Raw genomic sequence first — 20529 nt, forward strand, 5'->3', positions numbered from 1 at the left:
GTATATAGCACTGCTAGCACAGATGCAGGTACCTAGATTCAGGTGTTGATCTCAAATAGAATCTTTGCTATTGTGCTGTTAAAGGCTATTTCTGAGAAAATAGAAAAACATATCAATATGGAGTAATAAATATATAAAGAGAAAATAGAAATGCTTTCAGGAATATATTCATTTCAGTAGGTCTAAATAGCACTGTACTTCACATTTTGCTAGTTTTACGTGGTTTAGACATAATTACCATGCAATTAAAATATACATAGAAACAGATGCAGCCATTTTGTACCAGCAGATTTTCTTGTAAGCATTTTAAAGCCAATAATTTTATACCAAAGGGCAAATCTTCCCCAGCATTTTGATTCTAACAAAGAATTCTGAGTCTAATTAAGATGAGTCTTTTATAATCAATATGGCAAACCAAAGAATACTTACGGTTTATGTGATCAATATAGTATACACCAATCTGAGGATCATACGCGGCTTCCCATCCCCATGGCAATTCATCCCCAACACAATCCGCAAATGACAAGGGCTTTGTTAACCTACAACAAGGAAACAATTCAATGATATAGCTTTTCTCTGTTCCATACATGTTTGTTATTTGTGTTAATTCATATTATGACAGATGCTAAAGAAACATAGCAGGAAGAAAGGAGAGCAAGTTGGTTTTTTTCCTCTTAAAGTAGAACATATTATTGCAAACATTCTTCAGTACAGGAACTCAAGTGAGAAATCCACTGCAACATCCTTCACATTTGACAGCTTAAAATTAAACAACAACCAACTGCTTTAAAAAAAAGCAATCGTCTATATTCCTATTTATCACCAGGAAAACTGGACCCTTCAACCTTGAGTTGGTGAAGAGAGCACAAGATTTCAAGATCACTGTTTCTAATGACCAAACAGGAAAGTCAGAAAAGAGAATACAACTACCCAAGGTGCAGCTAGCAGCACTTATCAATCCACACGCTTGAATAAAACAAGCAGCAGTGTGCACAGAGTAGACATTTTACAAGTAGCATGTAATGGGCCTTAGATGTTCACACGGTGCTTTTCTAGGAGGACAGACTATTAAAGTTTTTCACTTTAATAGTAGAGCACCTATTTGTTACAAGAACTAGATTAATAAAAATAATACATGGGCTCTTTTCCAACTGAGGCTGAGCAAAGCTTTACGTGATCATCTTTCTGTCCTTTTCTTAAAAAAGAAATTAGTATTGAGTTTCCTGTTGATATATCCACAGATAAACACAGTCTCTAACACAGTGATATATTTAATAGGAAGAACAAGACATTTAAGATTTTATTGTTGCCATAGTGACAATAAGAGTAAGTAGATATCTAGAGTTCAAAAAAAAATCCTCAGAGTGAGATGATGAAGAGTAGTGTGTGGGACACACAAGCAGCACTTTGCTCACTGCTGATTAAGTTTTATCACCTAAGACTGTTTTTTCATCTCACCATTAAAATTCTATACAAATAAAAACCTAATTAATACATGCTTTTCTGTGTTTCAGGATTTTTTCTTTATTAGTTCCTGACAAAAAAAAACAGGTTTATTGACATTTTTGCAAGGAAAGAAAGAGAATAGTACATTTTACCTTTTACAAACTGAATTGGATTTTGCGTATGAAACACCAGACAGAAAATACTTTACAAAATTAGTGCATTCTTTATGCAGCTGAAAAACCAGAAATTTAAGCACAAATTTGACTTAGAAATCATTGCCCCACTATTATCTTTATTATTATTACCATCATCAACGGATATGATCTACCAATTCTTTGAGTAGGACAGTATTCCTCCAAGCTAGGGTTGCAGAAATCACAGAGAAAAAAGCTCTTAGGATTCAAAACGTTTTGAATATTGATTCTTTTTCAATTTATATTTTTTAAATTGCAAGCATGAATCCACTTCCTCATATTTCTCCAAAGTTTACATCATAATCCTATGAAGGTTACTAACACTTTATTTGAGGCTCTGAACAAATTTGCAAGTATAAGACAAATTTGCTAACTTATTGCCACTTATAAACTGCTATGTTAAACCACTAAACACACCAAAAACTGTTATGAAATATAGGTGAAATTACCAATGTGGAATTACATTTGGATCACGAGGATTCAAAAATACAGATTATGAGTAGCACAAGTAGGCTGCCAACTTGCCAGTGATTTCCAGGGACAGAGGAGGTCTGCAGCAAGCCAAGCCTATCCTCTCACACTGCTAACCTGCATTTTTAAATCCAGACACTGGCACAGATCAGGCTGAGTCAGGCTGCTCCAAGGACTTTCCAGAAACCCCAGCTCTGACCTGCCACCCTGCTCCTCCTCTCTGGGCAGCAGAAGCAGTGCTGCCATGGCCAGAATCCAACTGTGCAGCTCAGCAGGCCAACAGCTGGCCTGCAGGCTGCAGCTCCCCAGCACTGCCATACCAAACACACCTGCCCAAATGCTACCTACTTATAATTACCAGCACCACTTCAAAGACCACTGTTTTGTTGGAAATAGTAATTGCTAGAGAGAAAGGGATGGCTCTTAGGGAAGCAGGAGAAGCCTTTTAAATCCAGGATAAACACAAGCACAGTTTCAGGTGGGCAGCATGCAGCAGAGTGAACACAGGGCATCCATGTCAAAGAGTTCCCAGGCCACTACTGCTCAGAGGAAGCATCAGTCATGTAAAAGCTTTGGTGAGTCTGGTTAGTCATGGGAACAAGACAGGCCAACTACAAGGGCACACCTACCTGTGAAGAAAGTCCTGTCTCAAATTTGATTGCAAATGTAGATGTTCATGAAACAAACTGAATAAAAATTAAAGTTCAGTGTCATACTTAGCCTTAACATTATAATATTAACTCAAAACTCAATTAATGTAGTTCAAGTAGAAAAAAATATTTGAAATGCCATATAGCAACAGAGGAATCAGAACATAAACTCATATAAACACAGCCAGATGGTTTTTAACAAACATTCAATACTTTCACCAAAGTTACACACCAGAGCTAGGAACAGTCATGACATGTGATTTTTAGATCACCTCTACAGGAGGGATGTAAGCCCAGTTCTACCCTGACTTTTCACCTGCTCTCTACACCAATTTTATTTTTAATCAAATACTCGCTTCTTACTATTAATAGCACATTCTCTAGGTTAGACTGCAGTTGACTGTGATCATGCAAATGTTCTGTCCAGGTGTTCTCACCCATCTGAAACCAGATACCATAGGAATGAATAACAGCCATTCTCTCATCCCAGACACTCCGTAAACTAAAGAGACACTAAAAAACTGTGGAAAAGTACTTGAATGACCCACACTGGACCTTAAACAAAATGACAAGAAGAGGGAGACAGAGGTCCAAAAAGACAGGCAGTACAGGACAAATTGTTTTATGAATCCTGCTCTGCTGGATCGTGCTTGGATATCACATCCTTAAGATCTGAACTATGTCAGAACTGTTCCAGAGTAGATTTTTAAAACCTGAAAAGGTTTGTACATAATAAGATCGCAATTACTTAAGAGGGTAACATTCCCATGACTCCCTTTTTTGTTCCAGAGTCTTTTAATAGCACACAATTATTGAGCCTGATGTGTCATTTTACAATTGAACAGCAATCAGCACAATGTGCTACCTGATTGCTTATGGCCCTCAGAACTGTCTCAACATAACCACTATTTACTTGCAAAATACATATGACAAATGGATAAAATTAACACAATATGAAGCAAGAGAAAATTTGCAAGACAAAAGTTGAAAGCAGAGAGTTACGAGATGTAATTGGATAGGAAGTGGTATCTAGGAACAAGGACTGAAGGAATCTTGTCTGTGTGAAGATCATTATCTGCAACACAGTAACCTATGACAGATGGGCTGCCATTACATTCATTAACTGTGAACCAAGAAAAATGAGGTTTATTGCACCATAATAAAGGATTAAGTGCTGCATCTCTTGGGCACTGATATTCTGAGGTAGTTCATAAAACTGTTTCAGACTGCAGCCATACATTTACATGTTCCTAAAAGAATGCCAATACTCTAAAAAGGATGACTTCAAAGTCCATGTTTAGTATCCAATGAAGTTCAATTAGTTAAAGAAAGGCTTGGATTTTTTTTAATGCATATCATTAAGCTCAAGTATTCACACCTAGGGGCACCTTTTTTTTTTAACCTTACTGAACAAGAGGCAGGTGTGCGTAAGGAGAAGTGGCTATTTTAAGGAAAACCAGGAAGCATTCTGCAATTCCATTATGTAAACCATGTATGATTATGTCAATCACTTCACAGGTGCTCGGGGAGACCTAGGAGACAAATAAAATTTACAAATTGAAAAGCTGTATTATCATATTAAATCCAAATTTTTATTTAAAGTTTTCAAAATACAGAGTTAGCTAGCTCTTAAATGCAGGTTCTGCAATGATATATGTGCTATCATTAACAGTTGTTCTTGCATCTACAGCCATTCCTGTAAGAATAACTCTGTATATGGATCTAATGTTAACAATGAATCACAGAACCACAGCATATTCTGAGTTGGAAGGGACCCAACAAGGATCATTGATCCAGCTCTTAAGTGATTGGCCCACATGGGGACAGAACCCACAACCTTGGTGCTACCAGCACCATGCTCTAAAAACGTGAGGCTGAAGATATGGCAAATGGAAGTGTAACTACAGACTGATGGATTGTCAGTGCAGAAATACTGCTTCATTTGGACAACTTTCTTATTTGATGTAAACCATAATTTGAGGTCCCCAGATCACAGAAATATATAGAAGACAGGCTTCTTTCCAAGATCAGGGTCCACAAAAAAAGAGAAATTTATTACATATACTAGTAAAACTATCTTTCTGTCAAGATACACACAGTCCATGAATATTTCACATTTCTGTGATCTGGGAGTATCAAGAGGCATGTTCTTAAAAACGGGTATGCACATATATGTATATATATACACACACTACTTTGAACACACTGTTCTATGCAAGAGAAATGCTGCATTCTGCTGCATCCCTTCTCTGACTCCTTCTTTCTCCAAAATCCATTCAGGATTAAATAAACTGTAATATTGAAACATAAGTTATCCATATTATGATTAGTACTCTACTTTATCAACAGAAAACTCTGGACTTTGGTCTTCAACCTCTTCTAACCTCAGCTGACACCAGCATCACTGATCTCATTAGCATACTTCTGATTTTATCCACACTTCAAAGGACTGTGTGAGCACAGCTATCGACATGATTTGCTTATATAGAATAATTTGCATCAATTGCATCAATGATTTACTGTGATTTATAATATATGTGGTGGAGGGTGTGGGGAAGAAAGGTCATGGTAGGCAGATCTCAGAAAACGGCAGGGGTGAAGGGGAGAGACCGAGACAAGAAAAATAACCCCACCCCACACAAACCTGAAATTACTTTTCCTCAGTTAGAAAGGAAGAAAACACAGGTTTGTAAGAGGTACACAAATACCTGAGAATTATGAACAGATTCATCTTAATGTCTTTTAAAATTACTTCCAACAATACTTCCTTTGCTGTGTGGTACTTGACCTGCAGTCAAGATTTGTAGTTTGGAATTCAATTATAACTAGGGCCAATGGTCAATTTCTATAGCAACTTCAAAATGCTTTCAATAGAACTTTCTCCAAATACCCAAAATGAACTCATGTCCTTTGCTGTGTAGCAAGATCTTGTGTGACACTTACATGAAATGTTGTACAGATTAAATTTCACATCCATTCATTTCTCATATATAATGATGTATACTACACATTAATTCTTTTCTCTTACAATGCAGTACTTGCTAGCATTTTTTCTTGACAGAAGTTGTTCTGAAAAATATACCTCTTCTCCAAACTCTAGGAAATGAGAAGACAAAATGTAAGTTGCTATTCAGATGTGCAGGAATGAGCATCTATTAAAATGTAAGAGAAGAAATCCAGTGATGGGAGAACTGCATGTGCATTTATGTGGAATCCATACACCATTACAGAAGGGTGTACAGATGGTTTACCCACACTAATACCCACCAATACAACAGTTTACAACAAGTTTACTTCAAGCACTTTCAGTTAGCACAATTACACAGAATAGTAACATAAAATCATCATCAACTAATTTTTTATTTTGGAAAAGGATGAGTGAAAGTATTTAATTCTTATTTTGATCCATAGCTTGAGACAAGCAAATGTAAAAATTTTAATCAAGTCATCGATGAAAAGAAAGTACAAACAGAAGAAGAAAAACGTTCTAAATTCTTCACCAAACCTGAATTTGGTGCTCAAGTTGGATCTCAAAATCAATTCTTACCCAACTTTCAAAGGCTATAGGCATTATTACTTTGAAGGGTGTATAAACATGGATTCTAATCCCATATTAGATATGCTTACAAACATGGACTTTACTCACTTCAGGCACTCAAGATGAATTTCTTATATAAAACTCAGAGGTGCAATTAATCTCATTAACTTCAAAAAGTCAGTTACCTAACCTGAATTACTCCTTTAGGTTCCCTAGAGAGGCACATTCAGCTGACCCAATTCAAACCTGAAGGTTCCCCTCCTTCCCTAGCAAGTACAGGATTCTGAATGCAAGAATCCTTAGTGTGTGCAAGGGTACCTAAATTTAAGGGGGATGAATTCTATAGCAGGCAGCAGAGTGCACACAGAATGGTGAAAGAGAGACAGCTGTTGTTCCACGTTGTAGGTCAGAGTTAAAGAGAGGCATTGCTGCTCCCTATGGCCAAGGTCACTAACAGCATGAAAATTATATTGCTTAGGGAACACAATTTTCTCTTCCACAAATCATACTGGCTGACGCTCTAACAAAATGCATTTACTTTGTGTTAATTATATTGCTGTCTCTTTCCTAACTTTATAAAGTGGTAACTGGGCTGTTTACCTGTCAAATGGGGCAGAATTGGCCCACAAAACACCCTTTTGCCATATTGTTTGTTCACTCAATTCTAAAATTATGAACTAGCAAATTCCACACAAAATCTCTCTCTTGAAAAAGTTCATTCATGAGTCCGTCGACAGGATTTCTGCTGCTAAACACCATGTTCTTAACACAGTAGTGCCTCCCATTCAGATATCAGGCCAAGACATTATGTACAAACTTTGAATTGTTTAGGTACATTCTCTTTTAATAAGGGTATTATTAAGATATACTGCCACTTTATTACAGGTATTATTTTGAAAGAGTAACTAAGTGGACATCAATACCAGCGTAGAACAGATCAAACAAGGAGCAGCATGGTCGCAATCCCAGCTTGAAATAGTGGTGTAAAATAAACAAATATGGTAAGGTCATGCATGTTTACCTTGTTCACAAGATGTGTGCAACCAAATGTCAACAAATGCCTATGTTCAAAAGACAGCAAACATGCATGTTACTTTTTCTATGCCAAAACAGAATTACTAACAGCTCAAACTAAATGTAACCCATTCCTTAACGATGAAATGTTCTCAATAACATTAAATTAAACTTCTTAATAGCACTAAATGTATGCCTGTAGCCACTAGCATGTGCACCACTAATGTGTTTGCTTTCTACTATGCACACATGCACACAACAGCACAGGTTTATAGTCAAATGCTCACAGCCACACTCCTGGCTAGCATGGATATGTAGCAGTCAACAGCCCTTCACCTTTTTGCACCACCCAAAAACTTATTGCAGAGACTGAACTCACAGCACAGTTATACACTTTCTGGAGACAAAGATTTATTAACTCCAGCAGCAAGTATTTCCTGGATACATTTAATGAATTTTCACTTGTTTTCCAGATTTCAGATAATTTTGTTCCTGGTAATACAAAGACAGGTAAATCTCTCAAATTTGTATAAGAATAGAACCCTGAAATAAGCACTGACTCTTCTAAAAAAACCATATAGGTACAGTACCACTTTTAATAGCTTGCAATTTCTATCCTGTGATTCTTTAAGCCCTTGAATACTTACAAGCAGGCCTTACAGAAATATATTTCTTGGTTTTACAGAGTTTACTTGGTAAAGAAAAATGTACTAACAGGCAGATGGAGAATTATACTAAAAGGCATACATCATTTCTCTACCTCACAGCAACACAGAATGGAGGGACATTATTTGGGTATGTGATACTGGGAAAACAGGATCTCACAACTATTTAACAAGCTCAAAAACTTGGTTTCCAGTACTGAACTTGTACTGACAGTGATTTACTGTAACTCCCATTTACACATGAGCTGTGGGTTCATGTAGATAGAACTAAACCACATTCAATGATGTTTCACACAACTTTGTGTGAAAAATATATATAACTTTGAAAAATATACCTTACATTAAAAGACACCTGTCTAGCTAGCCAGCAACCCAGGTAAACACAATATTGTGTTCACAAAGCACACAAGGATGAAGTAAAAACTAAAATCTAATATTCTTCTGTCCTCACAGGACTTGGGATTTTTAAAAACCTTTTTAGAGTACTGAATAAGTGGTTTCTTTGTAATTTAGGCAAGGTATTCAAGGTGTTTTTGAAATGCTTTGCTGAAAAGGGCAGTGTGCTGAACAGTGTCTCAGTTTCCAGTCAGCTTTCCAGAGAGCCAGCTGCACTACTACTGCCATGCAAAGTGGCAATATCAGCTCATCATCAGATCTGATTGCTGCCTCACTACAGACCAAGTCAGAGATCCTTACGCTGTAGCACAGCACAAACTGTTCAACATATTCAGCAAGTCCTGCTTAGAAATAACAAATTGGCCCCTCACCAATTATGGGGTTTGGAGACAAGCACTAACTACAGTAGCAAACTGTACTCCATTCCTCCAAATGTTTTCTTCTTGATTTAGTTAAACATTAAACTGCCAGGGCAAGGATGAAAACAAACCAACAAACCTTACTGCAACCACACTGCAACAAAAAGTCTTCAATTGCCTGTATTTATACATAACTTACTAAACTTTACAACATAGGAACACCCAGGAATCTTGACAAAAGTTCTTAGTTTTCAATATCTATTACAAACATAACCAGTTTCAGCCAATACAGCCATGAATTTTTACTAGAAAAGTTGTATTGTGCATAGAAAGCAACAAGTTCTTTGAAACAAAAATATACTTATAACTGCAAAGGTTTTGTGTCCACTTATTTTAACAGCAACACAGGTATTCAAAAGTAAAACCTGATAGCAAAAATAGCTGAACAACAAAACCCGTACAGAATGAATGCTATCCCTTTAGACAAATAAAGGTCATATACTCAAAGTGAAAGAAAGTAGGTTTTGATCAGATATTAGGGAAAAAATTCTTTACTGTGAGGGTAGTGAGGCATTGGAACATGTTGCTTAGGGAAATAGTGGATGCCTCATGCCTGCAAGTGTCCAAGGCCAGGCTGACTGGAGATCTGGGCAACCTGGTCCAGTGAAAGATGTCACTATCCATTGCAAGGGAGTTGGAACTGGATAATCTTCCAACCCAGGCGACTCCATGATTCTGTTTGGGATGTGATTTTTTTGCCTTAGAGGGGCCAGTAAGATCTGCAGAAGTAGTGAACCAAACTAAAAATCAGGAAACCAACTGGTAATTGTAGCAGGGGGGAGAAATGAAATGAGAACAAATTTTATAAGGTAAAACACACACAGTTTTCCAAAAAACACCTTCCTACTTCATTTGGCAGTTTTGCAAGTGCAATGTAAAAACATCAGAAATAAAGTGCTTGCAATATATTAACAAAAATTAATACTTTTTTTATTTCTTTATTTCAAAAGACTTGCTCTCCATGCTCAAAAGTTGTACACATCCCCAGACTCCCTAGGCTTTATGCAATACAGAAAAGCTAAGGATGAAAATCTTCAGTTCATCCAAAGATCTTGCCTGCTTCCTCCACAGAAAAAATCCCACACAAAATGGGCAATTGATGTCCTTCTCACAAGCACACACTCAAAAGGAAGGAAGCAGAGAACACACAACTTAAGCTTTCAGTCCAGCAGGCAGGAGATAAGGGGGAGGTGAGTGCAGAGGGAGTGTGCTGCCTCCCAGCTCGCCATGAGATGCTGTGTGCATGTTAATGACTGCCATAAAAATGTGCTACCAGCAAGGAAGCTGAGCATAAATGCCTCCTCCCAGCTACAAAGCAGTGGCATTAGCTCAATGTCAGCTCACTCTGTCCCCTCACAGGTGCTCCTGTGAAAAGGCACATGAACTGAATAGCTGAGACCCAGAAGGGGAAGAATGCATTTGGGAAGGAAGGGACCCACACCCACTGATTGCAGGACCAGGTCAAACTGCCTGCTGGCTTGGTTTTTTGTTTCCTTTTCCTTTTGATTATGATAAACTGTTTTGGCTTTCCACTTAACAATTGCCATCTGTGAAGAAAAAACCCCACGCTGAACACAGCTATACACTTTGCCACATCATTTCCTCATTGAAGGTACTAAAAGTGAAAAGGAGAACCAATATTTTCCAGCTCAGCATACCAGCCATTTGTTTCTGTAGGGCAAAACCTCCAACCAAATCACTATTTGTAATTAATTTATCTGTTTAACATTGCCAAGTTCAATGCAAAGATAACATTTTGACAGGTTAGGGGGGAGGGGGGCCACAGAGAAGTGGAAAGTAATACCATGTAATACCAAGTAATTCCACTTTCCACTGGAAAGTGTGGGTAATACCATGAATGTTTTCCCCAGTGTTTTTCTTTGACACAGCAGTTGGTCCTGCACTGGCATGTAAGCACTATAATATTAGACATCTGGAATGTGAGGAATGTCTGATAACCATACCCTAGCCCAGGGATAATTCCACAGCCGTAAACCAATGATACGACCTTTGCGCCTTCCCCCGGAAAGCTCAAATGCAGTGACATTATGAAAAGGCTATTATGTGCAGTGTTGCTGTAGCTTACTTATATATACGTGACCGTACACTGTTGGTAGAGGGAAAATGTTGTCATCAATTGACAGCACTGTTAGGAAATTCAGCTATTAGTTTTAATTTAATCCCATAAACACCATGCTATTTCTCCAGTAATTTTAAGTGTTCCTGACCCTACAATCTCTGTGCGCAAACTTGACTTCGAAATCTTTTCCTTTACCTATCTTGTAGCATTCCGCTCTTCATTTTATATATTTACTAGCAGATATTCTTCTACAGCAGGAAGATGTACTCTTAGGAATACTCCAGGTAAGAAAAGGAAAAAAAAAAAGCCAAACCAAAACCAAACACACCACAACAAATCCAGTCAAGCATTGGTTTGTGAAATTCAAAAATGGCACAAACTCTGCTGTAATTTCCACATGCAAATAGGAGCAACATCTGCACCCAAAAGCTTACTATCTGATAGAAGTATGATACAACAAACTACAAAGACTAGAAAATGTCTATAGACTGGAATACTTTATTAGAAATTAATCAAAACAGATGCACTTATGATAGAGGATTAAAACATTTATTCTGTTAATTTTGATGATTCGTCAGCTTGGATGTCAGGCACAAAGTATCAAAAGCAGATTTATGGCATATTGTTAGGATTAAATTTAGGATATTTTTGTATTGTGATAATTAAATATGAGAAAGAGAAATGTAATTCAAAGAAGAAACACAGTCAAAACACAGAAAATGATCATATTTAACATAAGCATTAAAAGATCTTCCCAATCTCTAACTTTCCCCCCTCCTCTTTTCTGTAATTTCATACACACACTAGTCCAAATCAGCCCACTATTCACCTCATCAGCTACAGAAAATGATTTTGAAAGTTTTGTTCTGTGAACTCCACTTCTCCTGCAAACAAACCCTTGCATTGTAAGAAACCTTTGGATTTACAGAGAGGATATTTAAAGACTCTCCTTGCCTAACTCTGCTCCCACTGAAGTCAGCAGGAGCATACCAATTTCCATAGCAGGAAACCGAAATCTGTGATAAGCACTTTCAAAAAGTACTATCCATCTGAACATCTCAGATAACCTCACAAACATTCAACTTCAGCATTGTGAAGCACTTCAGCCAAGTATACCAATCATGCCAGAAGCGGGGAAGAGGGAACTTGAGTTAAGTGCCCAAAGTCTCTGTAATTCGGTCATGGACCTAAACACTGCACCCAACAGGAGAGAGCACACCACTCTGTTATTCTCAGTACTGAGTTCTTCATGTCTCAACTCCAGCTTCTCATCCAACCACTTGTAACAATCTTCAGTGCATACTTCGTTAAACATTCTGTGTTTTGTAGTACAATGCAGCTTCTGTTGCAAAAAGACTGAGCTAGATCAGAGCTCAAATGGCACACAATCACTTGGCCAATCTCTGGTCTCTGGTCAACTGTTTCCAGATGCCACAGGAGAAATCTTTAAAAATGTTTTAACAATTTTTTACATGGAAAATGAACAAACAGCACCAATTTTATAAAACTGCAAGCAGCACAACACTTAAGAGAAAAAGGACAATATATTTGTATTTTAATATTAGTAAGAGATCATAAAGTCTGCCAACCCTTGGTGCAAATGGTTCAAAAAGATCCCTCAATCTCAGCTGTTTTCACAGATGAGAGACTCTAGAAAAACCATTCTTGAGAGCAGAATAATGGAAGTCAGGGGCTGACACATATTAGTAAAACTGCACAAAACTGAACTAGTGAGTAAGGGCTGTAGCAAATGTTTGCTTCATACAGATCTAATGTTGAACTTAAAAGTGCAAGATAATGAAGAGTCAGGGTACTGTAAGATTACAGCAATGTAAAATTGTAATTATAAGAAGATTTCAGATATATGTTCTGGCCTACATTTAATCCCTTCCACTAATAATTTTAATATGAAGAACTCTAGTTTGTAATGCTTTTATTAAACTGCCCTTCTTTGTATACTCTGAGATACTCATAAAACAGTGTTCTATTAAACAAAATCAATTTAGAGTTCCTTCAGCATCGCTACTGTTTTTACATTTCTTTATTCACAATATTAATTGACTTCAAGTTTTAGATCAAATTTATTCCCAGCGGCAGCAAGGTTTGAGGAATGGGAAATATGTAACAATTATCCAACAGGAAACACCTAATTTTGCTGTTTCCTTCCCATACACCCACTCCCAGAAACTGCCTGAAAAAAACCACCCCAAAACCTGTAATGGAGGCAGCGAATTTTCTAGCAGTTCCTAGCAGGAATTTTCTAGCCGGAATACAGCACATACACAGTTTATTGAAGCATGGCCTTCTACTAGAAGGAAAAAAAAAAAAAAAAAAAAAAAAAAAAAAAAAAAAAAAATCAGCTTCTGCTTCTCACATCAAACTGACTAAACCCCTTTCACGTCAGCTATCCCAGCTATCCTTTTTGGTTCCCTTTCCCCAAACCCTTATAACCCTTTCCTCTACTCCCAGTTGCTTGTCACACAGCCCTCTTCACCAAGTATGGTTGGCACAAAGTTGTTTAGAGCAGGGGAAACACTTCCAAGGCAGTAATTTGCAAAGATTGCTGAGGAATTCTCTGAAACACTGTAAAAGAGAACCTGGAGTTTCCAGATGAGCTAATGCTCTGCTTACCAGACTTGAATAGAGCTGCCTACCTTTCCCAAACATGAAAATGACTCCCTTCAGTTTTATTAGGAGTTTGCATTGCTGATTTAAAAAATCATGCTAAACAAGCTTAAATAATTACTTCAGAGAATATAGTATATATCAAAACCTCGTCCTTATTTGTGGTTGCCAATAGCACAGAGTATATTACCATTTCTTCAAATAAGCATACAAACATCAAAACAATAATGAAAACACGCTTATGAGTAGATAACGGCCATGTTTTATGAGTCCTGTCTTCCAAGGTGAAAGCAAATGTGAGAAGGGGAAAGAAGATGAGAATACCAAAATGCACATGTATACATATTCTGCACATTTTCAAATTCAATTGCTTAAGCTAACACCTAAAACTCAAAATTTAAAAAGAAGGTAGGTTTTTTTACAAAAATCTGTGAGGAGATTTTGTAGCACTGGACTGGACTAAGAGACATCAATTATTTTTGCCAACACCACTAAAGAAGTCATTCAACTCTCATGAATCTCGTGGATCTCTCTCTTTGAATCAGGTGAACATTTAGCAGAAGCCAAAATGCCAAACAGCTTGCTTACAAGTTATGAGGAAAATAAAACACACCAGAAAACACCACCATACAATTTATATAAAACTGCTGTGTGATTACCCTTAAATATTGCATTCAGTTTTGGTAGCCCTTGTACTGCAGCACAACATGATGTTGAAAGTAAAACAACAGACCAACATACAGAGTGGGCAATGGCCATCAGGGTATAGAAAATAACACAACTGAACAGGTTGATGTCATTCATCGTGGTAGTTGCTCACAGAATGGAAATACCAAACACATGAAAGGAACAGGCAGCCCTTACTCTGTTTCTCATGATACAAGAAACACATGCAGAGAGTACAGAAGGGCAGGCTCAAAACAAAGTTCTGCACAATACACAATCATAGCTGGACCTCACTGCCACTGCATTTTTTTGATAACTCATAACTGCTTTCAAAAACAGATTTGACAAAAATTACAAAGAACAGATTCTCAGTGACAGTAAATATGATATTCCAGATGCAACCATCTTCCTATTGGAGTTTCTAATCTAAATTCACTCATCTTCTAGCACATGCAGATGGATGAATTAAATCTGCCACTTCTTCCTTTCCCAAGGCTGTTATAACTTCAAACTGGAATTCCAAAAGACAGAAACTGTGTCAGACACAGTACCTTGTATTAAAATAAATTTTGAAAAAGGACTCTGACCATATAGTATCTGCTGAGCTCTACGTTAAGGATTAAAAAGACAACCAACCAACCAAAACAGGTGATATTTTTCAAGATAGCCACTAACATAGCAGTATTATTCTTTGGCAACAGAGAGGAACACATAATGCACAAATCCTAAGAGTTAACATACAAAATGAAAGTGAAGAGAATGTTTCCCAGGATGAAAAGAAACAAGAAAAATAAGAAAAATACTTCGGTCTTGTGCACATACTTCAAACTGAACCTTACTAGAAAGTATTCTTAAAACTGTCTTACTAGAGAGAATATTGTGAGCATTGCAACTCATAAGCAAAAATATCCTTGAAGTCCCTTTAGTCTATTCTTATTTAATAACCATTTAGTTATTGAACATTTTTATAATGAATCACTAGAGTTTTGCCTAACTTTTTTTTTTTTTTGCTTGTGTTGAATTATAGTTGCAAAGTTTTTTAGAAGCATTTCTTCAAGTTGACATTTCTTAGACTTACATGAATCCCATTTCTGGCAAATAATATATGGTCAAAATTGAACTTCACTAACCATGGAAAGCTAACCTAGTCAAGAGACTAACAAGTTTGAGTTCCATCTTGAGTTGTAAGAAAGAAATCATAGCTAGTCTTCACTTTTGATTAAAACACAGTCCCAATTCATCTGTCCTAGTTTTGCAACAGCAGCCTGCAAATCAGGCTTGACCTTCTTCAGACTAGTGGTCAACAGATTGTATTCTACCTGGAAGCCAGTAAGAAGTGGACTATTGGAGGGACCTGTCCTGTTTAACATCTGTATTAATGATTTGGAAAAAGCATCAGACTTGCATATGACACCATGCTGGGTAGGAACAATCAATACAGTCAAGACATGAACATCATTCAGATGGACTTAGGCTACAGGAACAGCCCAACAGGAACCTTCAGAGACTCAGTATCAACAAATGCAAAGTCCTGCATCCAGGAAGCAAATGTCCCTTACAGCAATAGAGGCTGGGACTGACCAGCTGGGGAGCAGCTCTGGGGCAGTGAGCTGTCAGTGAACCAGTGCCCTGACAGCAGAGAAGGCCAACAGCCTACCCTATCAGCAGGAGTGTGGCCAATAGGTCAAGAAAAGAGATTACCTCCTCTATTGTGCACTCATTAGACAGCATCTCAATTACTGCACCCAGTTCTGATCTTCTGTGGCAAGAAAAACATCAACAAATCTAACTGGTGCAAGTCCAGGGGAAAGCGGAAGCACCCAAGCACCAAGCTGAAGTGAAGAGACTGAGGGACTGAGGGGTGTTCAGCCTGGAGAAGAGGCAGCTTCAGAGCAATGCAGCAGCAGCAGCCTGTGCCTACCTACAAGGAAGTTTTTGAGATGACTGTCAAGATGATTGTCAACTCTTTGCAAGGGTTGACATGGTGGAAGGATGAGAGAAAAAAGACATAAGTTGAAACAAGTTTAGGTTGAATATAATGAAAAAAAATTCACCATGAGGATAGGCATGTGGTGGAGCAAACCAAATGGACTAGTTGTATGAGAGTTACTCTGATCTTACAGTTGACTGTGCTTTTTGCATACAATTTTTAAATCTTTGCTATTGCCACACTTCCAAACCATATGCACATGCGTAAATACATGTGCACTCACTCCTGCCTCGCCTTTGTTTCTTGGAGCTTAAAACTTCATCATTGTGTAACTTGAGTAGAGAAAAATAATTTTTGCCCCATCCTAATGCCACACCAAATACTACAATTCCATAACAATTTAAGTTGACCTAACCTGGCTGTCACAGTTCTGCTTTTCCTCCATGCTACATGTTCATACCTCTTCTCTGGCACTTATATGACTCCATAGTAAGTCAGTTCAAATAAAAAAACTAGGAGGAGAAATTGAATTTTTAATTTTTTAAACCAGTTAAGCTTCCTAACCAGTCCACTACCAGTAAAAATGCCAATACAAGAAAAAGGGTGGAACCATTTGCAGTCTGAATTCAGATTGATGTGAATTGGTTATGAAACAAGAGTTCCTAAAAGACAATGAAACCCTGATTCTTGATGGAGATCGCAGGCACTGCTGCAACATATATGACTCCACCTCCTCCTCCTCCTTATGATTTAGCTATTAAAACCAGACAGACAGGACTAAGCAAGCAAAATTGGAGAAATGCTTACCTGCTTTGTAAAGTTTTCATGTGGTGAAAGTTAGGAGGCTGATTTTGGTAGGCTGAGGGTTTTTTGGATTAACAATGAATCTTAGCTGGTTGCTGTTGGACTATGAAATGCAAATGCCAGAGCAATTAGGAAAATTTCTATTTATTCTAATACCCTGATCTACTGGCTACTTGAATTTCAAATTAGAATAATGTAAATCAGTTAATTGCCCAATCCTGCAAAGGATACAAAACTTCACAAAACAAGCCATGGAAATATCTACACCAAAGTCAAAGGCAGCCTTGCCTTGGATAAGGCTAGAAGCAAACTTTGTATGCGATTAATACTTTAATTACCTGACTTTTGTCATGTGTGCCAAAATAAAATAAAAAAAATACATTTTGTCCTTCTCTGAGAGCCTTTACATTAGCCATTTTGACTTTTTTTAGTCCAAACTAGTTCCTGAATGAGGCACTCGTAAGGAGACAGTTTAAAAACAATTGCTAATGACACAAAAAACTGCAATGCTGTCTCAAATACTGAGCAGAGGCACTTTCATAGAAAAACAGCACCTAAGCACAAACAATTGATTTAACGGTAATCTCCCACACTGTACACATCTTTTGTACTGTAAGAGGCAAGCTGCCATATAAGCAATGCTTCAATAAATTCAGCTGAACTAGGAAGCTGCAATTTCACAGACTTCTGGAATTTCTTAGACACGGTATTTTTAAATGAATACTTCATAAAAATCACTTTCAGTATTTTGTTAGATGTAAAGTTTTTACACAGTTTGAGTAATGAAAAAACCTCAGCATTAGCTCATACAGTGGAAATACAGTCACTCCTTGCCAAGATAACCATTACATCTCCACTTGCCATTTATTATTCTTTTTAACTGAATAGAGAAGATTGCTCTTAACAGATAGTCCAGATACAAATCTCTACTATCCAATTACTTATGTACTCTCTTTCAATTTCTCAATGGAAGGCTCTTACTAGCTCTCATAAATCAATCTACATCAGTTGCTTTTGTGAAAAATCTTTAACATAAATATTAATGTTACTATTTTTCCTGCAATTCTACATAATATCCTTAGGTTCCTTTAGGAAATTACTTCATGTATCATTCAAGCTTTTAAAATAAAATGTATCTACTTGGAGGCTAGGCTTCTGACTCTCATCCTATAAACATCAGTCATCTAAAACAATTTCCAGAAGTACTGAGAAGTTTAAAAGTAGGCACACTGTAATTAAATAGGAGTCAAACTTCTAATCTGTTGAAAATACCATTGGGTGTCTGCATGCATTTCAATGCTCTACAGTATGCTATGTAAAGAAAACAAATACAAGGAAAATTAACATTCAGTCAGAATGTGTATGAGCATGGAGTTTGACTAACAAGAGGACAGATTTCCAAGCTCGTGACAGTCCATGCAGTTCTTTTTTAGCTTATCTGCAGGCACTCAGCATGGCTACAGTTCTAATTTAGAAAGCATGTGAAGAAGTTAGGGAAGAAAGAGAGGACCGTGATTATTCACAGTCCAGCAAAAACCTGTTTTCTGAATTTTAGGCTCCAGGGATTCCCTAGTAAATTTAAGAGAAGAAGCTGGAATTTCCTGATCTGACAAATATAACCTCGGGTGGGGAAGAATAATTCTCAAAAGAGCTTTCAAAGGTGGTCTTGGAATTTTGCTGGACAGAATAATGATTGATTTAAATCAGCCTTTAAAAACAAGATCTGATCTTCTGTCAAGTACTTGAAGAGGTAGAAGTTAATCATCAGCACAACATGCTTGCTTAATGAAAACCCCATTCTTTTACCTATGGTTCAAAATATTTTTAACACACTTATGAGTTGATCAAATCATGCTTTGAGTAGTCAGTACAACAAACATCTCTTTCTGTGCCATGATATGAAGAACTGAACTTTTGTAGGTAGAAACAAAAAGGAAGCAAGACAGGGTTTGCAATAAAATAAAATTTGCATTCCTTCTTAAACATGATCTGCATACCTCTTCACCAACTTTTTCAGTACATGGTAATTTCATTCTCTCCCAACCCAACTTCTGTGTTTCATCAGTTTTTTCCCTTGAATAGTGGGAAAACTCTGCTCTTTACTAAAAGTCCAGGTCAAAGAGTCCAAGTCCTGTCTTTTTTGCTGACTTCACTGCTTCATGCCAAAGATACAAAAAGGATTTCATTTTGCTCACCACATTTTCTCTCCTTCACCATACTGCTTTCTCTATACTAAAGTAATTGTACTTCTATCATTTGCGTTTGCAATAAGCAGATTGTAACAATGTCTCTGGTTTAGTTTAGATAAACTTAGATAAATAGCAACAAGAACTAGAGACCTTTACCAAATGGTACCAGAGCAGTCTACGGGTACCAGGGGAGAAACAGTACTGATCATTTTTTGACACTATAGTATTTCAGTAATTATTAGTATTTCTGTATCTACACATACACATTCTGTCTCAGAGCGATTGCTGCTTTCAATAACCCATTCATACCAGCAGACACAGATTCTATTTGGAATCCTAATAACTACAAAAAAAGCCCACCCAAACCCAAACACCACCACATATAACTTCTGATAATGACACCATATTCTTGGACAAGAACCTGCAGAAGAAATGCATGGCCTTGTGCAACAGAGACAAATAGAGTGTTATCTCCTTGTTTTTCCATGCCCAGATTATTCTTCCTGTTGTCCCTCTAAAGCCAGCTGCTGGGAGATACACAAGGAAGCAGCAGTGCTTGGTGACCCTCACTGGCAGCCAAAGAATTAGTCTGGTTGATGGAGCATGGCAATCCACTGTGCCAGCTGAAAAAAGCAGGCTATGGCATTTTTGATTCTTTCACGGGGCTTTGGGAAGACAAAATCTCTTCCTTTCACAAACCTGACTAGGAAGCTTAATTGATGTCCAAAGGGCCTTTACTGTACTGACATTTACTATGCTTAAGCTATAACCAAAGCCCTTTATAAACGGCCCAAATACTTATGAATGGCTGTAACCAAGAGTGTGCTGCAGAATGGATAACTGCAGGGACAGCAGGGACACAGGCAAGAAGATTCATGTGGCAGGCTGCTCCTGTGATACCCATGCTAGGCAGAAAGGCTGCCAAGTCTGTCTGTCAGAAGAGCAAAGTGGGACAGAGTATTTTTTGCAGAGCATGATTTGCAGTCACTAGGTGCAGAATGAGGTAGAGAGGGGTCAAGGAAATCCCTCAGCTGAGGTTAGGGGAGATGTTTGTAGCCTGCAAACTCCCCACTAAGACAATACAAAGACTTAAACACCCCAACCCTGACCTTTATGTCTTTGTTCCCTTCTGGTTTACTGGTGTGGCCCAAAAAGCAGAACTAACAAGAACCATCCAGTGCAAATCATGCTCCTTCTGCCAGTCACTAATAATCCCAGTTGTGTTGTTAAGCTGCCAGCAAACTAAAATGTATTGAGGATTTCAGAGCACTGAAAAATGCGGCATTCTCCTGCTGCCATCACCCTTACCTACCTTTTTTTTATTCCATACTATTCACACAGATGGAGTAATATATTTGAACAGGCTAAAACCCCATCTTTTCATCACACTCCTATCTTCTGCTTATTCGCTCAAGCTATTTTCTGAATGTAAGAGAGAAGAT

At 37.6% G+C, this 20529-nt stretch overlaps 1 protein-coding gene across 2 annotated transcripts in view; it reads right to left on the reverse strand.

Annotated features, from left to right (window-relative positions):
- The window catches only part of WWC2 (WW and C2 domain containing 2), a 61542-nt gene extending 59532 nt beyond the window's left edge, over positions 1-2010 (reverse strand). The window contains exon 1 of one of the 2 annotated variants that reach the window (XM_017744328.1): positions 430-2010. In XM_017744328.1, the coding sequence (XP_017599817.1) occupies positions 430-589 (160 nt within the window). In that variant the 5' untranslated portion in view covers positions 590-2010. The remainder of the gene's footprint in view (positions 1-429) is intronic. The other variant, XM_017744329.1, reaches the window with a different exon arrangement.
- Positions 2011-20529: the final 18519 nt, after the last annotated feature.

Source organism: Corvus brachyrhynchos, unplaced genomic scaffold, assembly GCF_000691975.1.
Source record: "Corvus brachyrhynchos isolate BGI_N302 unplaced genomic scaffold, ASM69197v1 scaffold17, whole genome shotgun sequence".
Lineage (NCBI taxonomy): Eukaryota > Metazoa > Chordata > Aves > Passeriformes > Corvidae > Corvus > Corvus brachyrhynchos.